The sequence below is a fragment of the Chinchilla lanigera genome, unplaced genomic scaffold (genome assembly GCF_000276665.1).
Source record: "Chinchilla lanigera isolate Chin_1 unplaced genomic scaffold, ChiLan1.0 scaffold00005, whole genome shotgun sequence".
Lineage (NCBI taxonomy): Eukaryota > Metazoa > Chordata > Mammalia > Rodentia > Chinchillidae > Chinchilla > Chinchilla lanigera.
In genome coordinates this window covers 18,673,774-18,685,807 of record NW_004955406.1, presented here as the reverse complement: position 1 = coordinate 18,685,807, position 12,034 = coordinate 18,673,774, and the positions used below count along the sequence as shown (strand labels likewise).

Genomic DNA, 12,034 nt, shown 5'->3' with positions numbered 1-12,034 from the left:
TCTGTAATTTGGTAAGCCACCCCATTATGATGTTATCCTTCTTTTACTCTTTAAAATTAAAAAAAAAAAAAAAAAAGAAATCTTGGATAATATTAAAGTGCTTCATGCTTCAGTTTACTAATTTGCAATATGCACACAATTCTAGTACCTCATAAAGTCATTGTTTAAGTAAATTATTACATGTAAAGCACTCAACAAGCATTGGTTCTATTATTTTATTAGCCAGTATTCTTAAAGGTATGCATGTTAATCCACATATTAAGAAGAAAAAAATTCACCCTTCAAGGGACTAAATAACCATCCCAATCTAATAAACAGCCAATAAAAAGTGGAGACAGGACATGAACTTAGGCATTTTTTACTGCAGTCTACATTCTGACCCTGGGCTATGCTACAGTATATGTTTACAGTAAGAGAAAAATAACACATATACTTACTTCGTTCTGTGGTTGTTTTTCATTTCTTCAAGAATGGAAAAAGTTGTAGGAGCACATCCACCATTGTCTAATGAGGCAGATTTTTCAATGAGACTGGTCACAATGTCATCAAAGTGACTACCAACTTCCTTCAAAAAAAGTGGCTTCAATTGCTAGAATTTTACAACAAATAAAGAAAAATATAAGGAATGAGCACATGCTGTGAATTATTAACATTCTTCTACAGACATGGCTTTAAACAGAACTGGTTCAAAAGAAACCCACACTAAATAAGTGAATTCACTGGAAAAGTAGAAAAGTAATTCCTATAGCTGACTTGCTTCAGAAAGGGCTACCAAAAAAAAAGAATATAGTGATTTTATACTCTTAAAATAATTTATATCTTTCCAAGGATAAATTAAGCTACCGAAGTAACTGCTATCGAACTCCTACAAACAATACATAAAATAAAAATGATAACGACCATATCTCTTCATATTTCTATTTAGAAAATAAAAAATTTTGTATCTCCATTATATAATTACCATAATTTTAAGTCTTTTTTTTCTAAAGCAAACCCTTCACCTCAAGTACCCATCACTCATTTTAGGACTTCCTATATTATACTTAAATTTCTACATTGTTTATTCCTACCTTCTTAACTACAGTATTTATCTAACCATAAAACATTTATGTTTATATGTGTATATGTGTGTATATGTATCCATATATATATATATATATATATATATATATATACACACACACAGATATTCACATTTTCATAAAATTGTATGAGGAATTTAAGCCACCACACAGAATATAAATAGAAAGGAAAATTCTGGGGACACTATAGAGAGGGTCTATGTTCCCTTGAAGAAAGAATAGTTTTTATAAAATTATTTTTCGCTTTAATAATATTTTAGTTTCTTTGTTCCATTTCAATTACATGCCCATTTTTATTTTCAAATCTTTTAATAGAAAGTACCCCAAAGCACGAACAAAACTGCCATAAAGGAAAAAGGTTCTTTTGTCATTTAACCTCTATAATTAGACTAATTAATAGAAAGCGGTGGGGATATAGCTTAGCAGCACAGCACCTGCCTGGCAAGCGCAAGGGCCTGCATTCAATTGCCAGTACCAAAAAAAAAAACAGGGCAGGGAGGGGTTGTCCCATGTAGAACTACATCGAAAGATAAGGAAAAGGATTCCCTCATTCCAGCTCTGGATATCATCCTAGGTGCTGGACATACAACAATGCACAAACCCAGGCCCTGTCCTGGAGGAAGTCATGGGGCAGAGAGGATATACACACTATGTCACGTGGTACCATGGAAAGAAAGAAAGTGGGAGTGGTGGGTAGGGGTTATTATTTTTCACAGAGGCCAGAGGGGGAAAAAAATCAAAGATGACATTTGAAGAAAGAAAGAGGGCAAGTTGGCAGATATCTGTAAGTATCAGAATAAGGAAGTATGTAAAAAGTCCCTGAGGCAGGGAATACCTTTGGCAAATTCCAAAAAAAGAGTAAGGATAAAGGACATGTGGCTAAAACAAATATAGTAAGAGTTGAGGTCAGAAAACTGGAGGAAGGAGGGAGGGAAGTTAAGCCATTTAGGGTCTCAACACTTTGACATGTGCTTACATGTCATTTGACTTAGTATTAAAATAGAAGCCTGATCACCAGGCATGGCAGCACAGGCCCGTAATCCCAGAACTCAGGAGACTGAAGCAGGAGTATTCCACATGTGTTTGTGGCCAGTCTGGGATACATAAGCCAATTTAAGGCCAGCGTGGACTATAAAAAAAGACCCTATCTCAAGAAAGAAAGGAAGGAAGGGAAGGAGGGAGGGAAGAAGAAAGAAACAGGAAAAAAGAAAGAGGAAGAAGAAGAAGCAGCAGCAGCAGAAGCAGCAGCAGCAGCAGCAGCAGCAGCAGCAGCCTGGACTCTTAAGATGTGGCAAAAGTATTCAAGCTATTTCTTTTAGCTAGAATTCTTTACACTCTGGCACAAGTCTATTCCTAATTAACAATTAAATGCATGAGAATGTTATTCATTGTCTTGGTTACTTTTCACTCATTGCTGAGACAAAATACCTGATATCCAAAATTAAGGAAGGAAAGGTTTATTTAGCTCACTGTTTGTGGAGGTTTCAGTCCACACTCGGCTGGCTCCAAGGAAGGGTGGTACATGGCAAAGGGCAACAGTTCATGGTGGTGGAAGATAGCAAAAGCAACAAGAGCAAAAAAGGGAGGAGTGGGGGCAAGCAGCCTCTTTCCCTCCCTTACACTGTATGCAAACTATCCACCCCAGGACGGACGTAGCACTCACATCCATAATTCCAACAGTGGACCATGGATAAATCATAAACTCTAGAAGCCTGCCCCATAATGGCATGAGGCTTTGGGAGGACATGCAGACACAAACCATAACAAACATATATCAGTAAAAACTGCTGAAATTATGTCCTAATGCGCCCAACTTAAACTGAATAGTCACCTTCTCATGGCAAGCTCTTATGCCTTACTATTCAGCCATATGTACAGCCTTTGCTTGTGTCTAACAATGAGGAAAGATACTAATTACTAGGGGTACAGAAAATGCCACAAAAGGACAGTTCAGATGATAGTGGAACAGAAACAAGATGTAAAAGGAAGAAATCACAGGTATATTTCAATAGTATGAGCGCCAGCGCAAGGTATAGGTTTCAAGTTTTCTTACACATTTCTTTCTTACCCTTATGACTCAAGCAGAACATTGTTTGCATATGCTGAGCTTTATTAAGGTTCCTATTCTAATAAGATAAATTCACATCTTTTTTTCCTGCAATAAAATTTGTATGTGCGTAGTTCAACAATCCAAGGTAACTGTTTATTTAAATCTGCCAATTCCTATATATAGATTACAATAAGATGCCTAAAATGTTCACTTCTTAATGTCTCTCTCCTCTTTTTCTGAGGAGTTACAGTTGATAGAAGCTGTCCCCACTGAGATACAAGGAAAAACTCTTACTGTAAACACCACAAAGTTTCTTTACACTTCTCTTTTCATAGACCCTAATAGTGACAACAAAGAGTGATTGCTTGCTGACACATGCTTATCATCAATTTCACCTTCTCAGAAGGCTGAGGTAGAAGTGCAGAAAGTTCAGGGTAACGTGAGCAACTTAGTGAGACCCTGTCTCTAAGTAACATTTCTAATAAGGGCTGAGGGTGTAGCTCAGGGGCAGTATACTTGCCTAGCATGTGTGAAGCTCTGGGTTCAATCCCCAGTAAAAGGAGGAGGGTGATGCCTGCTTATTACTATCACTTCTTTGTAAGAGGGAATACAGAAAAATAATATCCAAGAAGTGGTCTACTTCTGCCTTTTCCCAAGTTCTATCACAGGAAGCTGCTGTCAATGAGAACTTCAAAATGTGATCACAATAAATCTAAGTAATATTTAATACAAGTAACATGAAAAGGATGTTGAGCTTATAGGCTTTTTAATTTGTTTGCAACTTCATAGCTATTAATATTAATTTCATTTGGTCAATGGACCATGGTCTCCTTACCATGATGGATGAATGGAAGGAAGGAGAAATGGAAAGGAAGGCAGAGGAAGAGAAGGAAGAAGGAGTGAATTAACTAGAAGCTAGAAAGAGGTGCTTATATAATCTAGAAAAGAGACTCACTATATTTTAGAGCTGAAAGAAACTTTTTTTTTTTTGAGGGTATTGGGAATCGAACTCAGGACCTTGCGCTTGTTGGTAGGTGCTGCTCCACTGAGCTATATTCCCAGCCCAGAAACTTATTTTAAATACAGCTGAATTACATAACCTCTAAGATTCAATAGGAATGACAACCATGAAGCAAAGACCCAATGGTTGGAACACATAGTAAAGGCATACGTGACTGGAAACAAAACTGAAAAACCATGTAGTGTCTACAACACAATGGAACTGTAAGCTCTTCTTGTTTTGAGACAGGGTCTTGCTATGTAGTTCAGGGTAGCCTTGAACTTATTACTATCCTCCTGCTATGATAGGTGTTTATCACCACACCTGGCATTTTAAGCTGTTACAAGAATTTTTATTTAATGTTATCCTGAGGACAACTGGAAGCCAGTGACATTTTAAGCACAAGATTTATAAACACATTTGGACCTGTAATTTAGAAAGTTAACTTTTCTTTAAAAAAAAGTTTCTAACAAAATAGTTGGATTTGAAATGAGAAAATGTCATTTATGGATAAATAAAATAACCTTTTCAATGGTATAGAGATAAAAAATTATTTTAAGTAAAATATGTAAGTTTCAAAATGTATTTTAATGTTTGTGTATTTGTTACATTTTTATTTTTATTACTATATGCTTGTAGTGCATAATGATTACATTCAGCATGAAGAGCTGGTACATGTACATAAGAAATCTTAATTATTTTTATATCACTCTCCCCTCCTTTCTTCCTTCCCTCCATCTCCTGGTTGTGTACTTTTTTGAAGCTATTTCCTTATTTAAGTGATCATTCCTCAACATTAAAAATTAGCATGGCATGATATTGCTATGACTCTATAATCAATTATTATATGTATTCCTGTAAATACGTTATATAATGTGCTTGGTTACTTGTAGTAAATATGGCTAATGATAAAGTTGTATATCAGAGTACAAAGATATAACAAAATAAGATGATCAATCAGTCAAATGATTCTTCAGAAGATAAATCAGTGAAGTGGTCTTTTATTGTATACAATCAGCAAAACTTGAAGATATGCATTTCTTTAAAGTATGGAACCAGACAAGGACTTTTGCAGTTTCGGGAGTTTTCTGAAAATGAGATACCATAAAAGCAACAGTGATTGCTAATGACTGCCACCCGATTCTACTTTTGATCAATATCTTTTATCACAAAGTCATTTTTGGCATACTGTATATAGTCACATGTCTTGCCGCATCTGAAATGTATTTCCCTCGACTAGCTTCAATAGCAAAACTGGCACATGCTTTGGCTTTTTCTGTTTTGTAGTTATTTATAAAAGTGAAATTTTGATCACATTGAGTCTCTTGACTGGAGTTCTCTTAAACTGACTCTAGACTAACAAGTCAATATTTCTTACATGCTGCCACATGCTTAGAGACATAAAAAAATTATAAAGTAGGCTGCGAGAAAGAAATAAAGTAAACCAATCAACATAACATTTTCAGCTTCTCAAAAATTTAAGTTACTTCATCACAATTTCTTCATTAAAAGTTTAAAGAAAATTGTACTCCACCTCCACAAGGTCATGCTACTATGAATGGCTTGATTCTCTGACTCACTGCTGGCTCTGCAGAAAACCTTTCAACCCCATAATAAGATGGAATCAGAAATATGACCTTTCTGGGCAGAACAAGCACTGCAACGGAACCAGAAACAGAGTTAGGTCTTATTCTACACTGATTCCTCTGAGAAGCCACCCGTGACGATTCACTTGAAAGTTCTTCCTACTCTACTCTTCTCTTGCGGCATAGTTCTCTTTTCCTTCATTGCACTTTTTGCAATTCTACATAGTTCTACCTCTGCTGATGACTTTTAAAACTACATCTTTTTCTTAGCCATTTATCCAGCACTCAGTAAAATAATGGACAAGTGACTGTAATCTCCAAACAGCCTGTAAAACCAGCCTGGCACAAAACTCCTACATTCATGGTTAATCCAGTCTTTAATACAAAGCACTTATAAAACAGTTATCTTTAAAACTACCTAGTCTTGATTTCTTTCTAGAAGCTACGAAGGAGAAAGGACTAAATATCAATTGTTACTGCTAATATCAGTGTTATTTATTAAACAATTGCTATATGTTAGATGTTAGAAGCTTTACTGTATTATTTATAGTCTTAAAACAATGTCTGAAGTAAGCACTGTAATTTCTATTTTAAAATGGGAGTCCTACACTCTGGAAGCTGAGGCAGGAGGATCACTGCAAGTTCGAGACCAGCCGGGGCTACAAAGCGAGTTCAAGGCCAGCCTGAACTGCAGAACAAGACCCTGTCTCAAAAAGACCAAAAAAAGAACAAATAAAATGGGAGGCTTAGACTTACAAAAGTCAAGTGACTTGGAAGGTTCCTAGCCACATAACAAAACCAATTCAGAATACCTAGTAAATTGGCAGACAGCTTTCCCACTACAAAGTCAAGGAAATACTCAGTGAACTATAAAAGAAAGGTAAATCCTCAAGTGGCTGAAATGAACAGAAAATCTGCAGCCAGAGCAATAAATGTGAGCTGGAAGCCCAGAGCCCATGGAAATTTTAGAGGTGCCACATTGAGTCTCCAGGGCCCCTGCTGATGACGTGACACCTGGGTGGGTGGCCTGAGGCCTGAAGAGGAGGAAATGTTGATCAGAGCTCTGCAGAAAAGTAAGGGCATTAAAGAGATGTGCCAACCTTAAAAGGAGATTCAAAAGTACTGCCCACAAGCTGAGAAATGTATGAAGAAGCAAACTGTCTTGTCTTGAGTTGTGGATGCAGGGGCTGGGGAGGCTGTTAGAAACAGAAATGGACCCTGTACATGGAATGAGGTAAGTGTCCAGACTTTTTTCCAGTGTTGGAGAGTGAACCCAGAGCCTCACACACACTAGGCAGGTGGTGCTCTGCCACTAAGTTATACCCCCAGCCCTAGAGTCCAGATTTATACTACCTATGACCCTCCTCCCCAGGAACACAAGGAGAGAAACTAACATAATACTTGGTTTAAAATAACTGAAATCGGGCTGGGGATGTAGCTTAGCAGCACAGTGCCTGCCAGGCAAGCGCAAGGCCCTCAATTCGATTCCTGGTACCAAAAAAGAAAAGACAAAAAAAAAAAAAAATCTCTGGGATCTCAGTAGATCTTTGGTCTAATGTAAAATAGCTCAATAGAGACAATGTAGCAACTCAGGGGACACGGGAGTCACCCAGAAAAAAAAATCCTACTGACAAGCTCACAATAACAAGTGATGTATGATATGAAGGCGCAATGGCAAGCAGAAACACCGAATTTGGAGGCAGATTTATTTACCTCGACAGGCACTGAAAATCAGGCCCTGATCGCTGATGGGCCAGGGCTTATATGAGTTAAGCAAGCAGGGAGTACAGAGGCAGAATGGCTTGTCAACTGGGGATTGGTTTATACAACATGCATCACAGTGACCAGCTATGCATCAGTGACCAGCCGTTTCCTGGAGACAGGAGCAATCGGATCTGAAATAGGAACTATTACCTAGGCAACTAAGAAACTAAAGTATACTGGCTCGGGGGTGCCTTTTCTGCTACAGAGCAATGAGCCTCCTCTGAGAACAGGAGCCAGTAGACACCTGCAGTAGTTAATCAGCACCTCAAGGACTCAGGGATGACCTGAAAGAAGCCATAATGGAATTCATACCCAGCATCTCAAATGCATAACCAGTGGTCCAGGCCCTGCTTTGCTGTTCCTCCTGTAGCCACCTTCTCTGTTACCAGCATTCCAATCCCTCCTGTCATGCAGGCTCAAAATTATCAGCCATCTTCGAGTTCTTCCTCTCTCAATTTCTTCCCTTAAAAATAACTCAATTTCCTCACCTCTCTTCTCCCTCTCCTCTGCTCTGTGATGCTCATCCAGCCATTTTTCCCTTTGCACCCTCAGGGTTCTCCCTTCGCTGTACCCCTATCACACCCCGTGCACACTGTCACCCTCCTAAGGGCAAGCCCCATAATTTCACATCCCTGAGCGAAACTCCTAATCATTAAAGTCGAAACAGCCACCCACCCCCACACAAAGTCAGGTGATATGCACCAGGTCACAAAACCTGTAACTGGGATCAGAACCCAATTCTGTAAGAATCCACAGTTCATACTATATTATAATCCACTAGACTGCTTCTGAAATGACTTTGGTATGATTATGGAAAAAAAGGCAAAACCTAAAAACTGCCAATCAAAAAGCCAACAATAGCTGGGGTGTGGTGGTGCACAGCTGTAATCCCAGCACTTGGGATGCTGAAGTAGGAGGATCACAAGTTTGACACCAAGGCCGGGATATAGCTCAGCAGCACAAGCACCTGCCTGGCAAGCACAAGGTCCTGAGTTTGATTTCTGGAAGGGGAAGGGGAAGGGGAAGAAGAAGAGGAAGAGAAGAAAGTTTGAGGCCATCCTGGACAATTTAATGAGACTGTCTCAAAAAATGTGGTGAGGCTGGAAATGTAGCTCAGTATTTACTCCCTGTACTCAATCTACCTTCAAAAAAGGCAGAAACACAGAGTAATTTTTAATCCCCTCAATTTTTATATAAGTACCTCTCTAAAACTATGCACATTTAGAAAATTCTACAAGCACTAATAGTAAAGACATTACCTTTCTCCCTCTCCATATGTTCAGTTTTCTTTGGAGACCATCCTCGGAGGTAAGGGCAGGGGCCCACTGACCAAGCCAGGGCTGTACTATCACCATATATCTTTCTGGCTAAGAATGAATTCTCTGTCCCATATGTCTGAGGTGCTGAACTTTGAATTATATGTTCAGAAATATCTAAATTCTTCCTATGATACCCAAAAATAGCTGAATTCTTACTGTGAGAACTTGAGCATTCAACTTCTAGGAACTGTAAGATGTATTAATCTTTCAATACATTTCCTCTTATACTTAAATAAACCAAAGTAGGTCTCTGTTATTTGTAACCAAAATAAAGAATTTAACACAATATTAGCAGAAAGCTAATTTATCTATTCATTTATGTTGACTGTGACTTCATCAGAAGCTCCCTACAATGTTCTAAGATCCTGTACCGTCTTCTTACAACACAATTCTAGGAATTTCAAAAGGTGATGACTCACAGTTACACAATTTTGTCTGACCCCACTGTCACCTTCCTCACTCCACTTCCTTTCAGATTTAAGAGCTTACTTAGTAACTGACAATCTTTTTCAAGCCCTTCCTTAATATGAGCTTCTCTATCTACAGACATAAATTTTCACAGAGAATTTTTTATAGGTTGCTACACAGCAAATAAAAATACAAAGACACTCAATTAAATCTGAATTTCACATAAATAACTTTAAAATTCTAAGTACGTCTCACTTAATTAAAAAATATTCATAAAAAACAGAGAAGTAGATTTTTTTTTTTGGAGATGGTATCACTAAGTCACTAAGTTGCCCAGGCGAGGTTGAACTGGCAGTCCTCTTGCCTCTGACTCTCAGAATGCTGGGATTACAGACAGACTTGTGCCACCACACCCAGCTCAAAAATTCTACTGTTTATAAAGTTTTTAATTTAGAGCCTTGGACATGTACCCTTTCCCTCTTTTCTCACATTCCCCATTGTTTCCCACTCTATAATCCCTTTCCTTCTGGATTTGTGATTGTTTATGGAAAAATGTTCCTCTTACTCACATCAGATATTTTTCCCTACTAAAACTGCCTACAGGAGTTTTTGCTGATGCTTAAGGAAAATAGCTTTGCCCATAACTCACTATGACCTGGGTTTATGACATCAACTTGTATTTAGCAATCAGGAACAATGCCAAACTGCATTTTTTCTTAGGCTACACAGCTGACAACTGGCACTTACCTGGTTTTTTAAAGATCACTTTTAACAATAACTCATAAATTGCACTAACTTTCTGATGGTAACTCAGATGAGCACCTCTGAAAACAGCAGTCAATTTCCTGTCCTATTCAAGCCAGCCTTTTTTTTAAACCTCAAAAACTGAAATTCTCCACCAACCTAAGACTGTTTGCAAGCTTTTACAATATTCATTAGAAAAAAAAAGAATCCCCACATGGCACCTCCACATATGAAATCACTGACCAAATAAGCACTATGATTACATAATTTTAATAAATGGTTCTCTCATTGTGGTACCTAGCAGACACCCACCCATAGCAGCTGGGCCTATAAACTCCCACCTACACAGGTACAAACCCTGACCTTAGATTATAAAAATATACACCAATGATAGAACAGACAGACTCTTCACCTACCTGAAACTTTCCTTTACAAATAGAGCCTAATAGAACTTTGTTTTCTTGCTGGGAAGAGCAGGGGAAAAAGGAAATAGAGAACTAAAAACAAACCTAGATGTCCTGCCTGATTAAAGAATGAGGGGTCATAAACACTAGTAAACCATAAAAATGAGAAGTATTTATTTTAATCATTAAATTTGTATGATTGAATGCTTACTTCAGTAGCACATATGCTAAAAAAAGTTAGGATCAGGGATGTAGCTCAGTGGGACAGCACCTGCCTGGCAAGGGCTAGACCCTGACCTCAATTCCTGGTACAAAAAAAATAAATAAAAAATAACAAAACTGTAAGACAAACTCTTAAAAATAGCTCATGTATCAGTACATTAAATATTTGTTTCTTAGCCAAAATTATAAATTAATCACTCAGGTAAACAGAAACTGCCAGCTGGGCATGATGACACACACCTGTAATCCCAGCGCTTGAGAGGCTGAGGCAGGAGTATGCTGTAAATTCGAGGCCAGCTTGGGCTATATAAGCAACTTCAAGGACAGCCTGCACTACAGTGAGACCCTGCCTCAAAAAAAAAAAAAAAAAAAAAAGCAAGAGAGAAAAAGAGAGAAGAAAAGAGAAGGGAAGAAAAGAGAAGAGAAAAGAAAAGAAAACAAAAAAAGAAAAGAAAAGAAAAGAAACTGCCTAAGGGCTGGGGATGTGGCTCAGTGGTACTTGAGTTCTTGCCTTGCATACACAAGGCCCAGGTTTCAATTTCAAGCACCATCCCACCCAGCACTCTGGGAGGCTGAGGCAAGAGAACTGCAAGTCTGAGCCAAGTTTGGGCAACTCAGGAAGACCTTGTCTCAAAATAAAAAATAAAATAGGTCTGAGGATGTAGCTTAGTGTGAAGGCCCTGGGTTCAATCCCCAGTACTGGGGGATGGGAAGAGGTTACCTAACAATTTTAAACAGTCTCTTATAACTGAACAACAAAGAAGTAATCAGAGAAGACATTCTCCAGAAATGACCTGGACACTGTAGTTTGAGATGCTCACACAGGTACCCTAATATAATCAGGAAAAATAAATGAATAAAATTTAATATCTTATGAAGCAGGAGTCTAAACTCACAAATACACCCTCTAAATACACTAGAAAGCAATACACTAACGTAGAAATCACAACTGTAATGTAGAAATCACAAGTGCACCATCGTAATGTAAAAATCACAAGTGCACCAACAGAATGGAGGCAAGAGCAATCTCTTAATGTTAAGCAAACAGGTTCTCATAATATTTCTAGTGACATCACTTCTGGACTCAAAAAGTGCTGTATTTCAAACAAATTAGATGAAAGGGAAAATGAAACACCCTTGGCCTTGTAAGATAACTGAAAAACTAGCTCTGATAATAACAAAGACACTGATATCAAAGTGAACATAAACAATCTTACTCGGTTTTAGGTAATATTTTAAAACTTCCTAAATTTAAATAATTGAAGTAAAAGCATACGTGCATGCACAAATATACAAAATTAAACTTATAACTAAAACAAATCTATTCCATTTATATCACTGGATATTTACATATTCAGCTTGGTTAATTTTGGAAGTGAGCTCACTGGAAAAAAGGGGAACTGCCTTGGATTTGAAGTCAGTTTACATTCAGGAACATCTAGTATTAGATTTTAT

The 12,034-nt window shown here is 37.8% G+C and overlaps 1 protein-coding gene across 1 annotated transcript in view; it reads right to left on the bottom strand.

The window, feature by feature from the left end:
- Positions 1–12,034, bottom strand: part of Soat1 (sterol O-acyltransferase 1) — a gene marked incomplete in the record, with an annotated part of 64,316 nt that overhangs the window by 22,859 nt on the left and 29,423 nt on the right. The window contains 1 exon segment of the mRNA XM_013521162.1: positions 438–589. Within this exon segment, the coding sequence (XP_013376616.1) occupies positions 438–589 (152 nt within the window).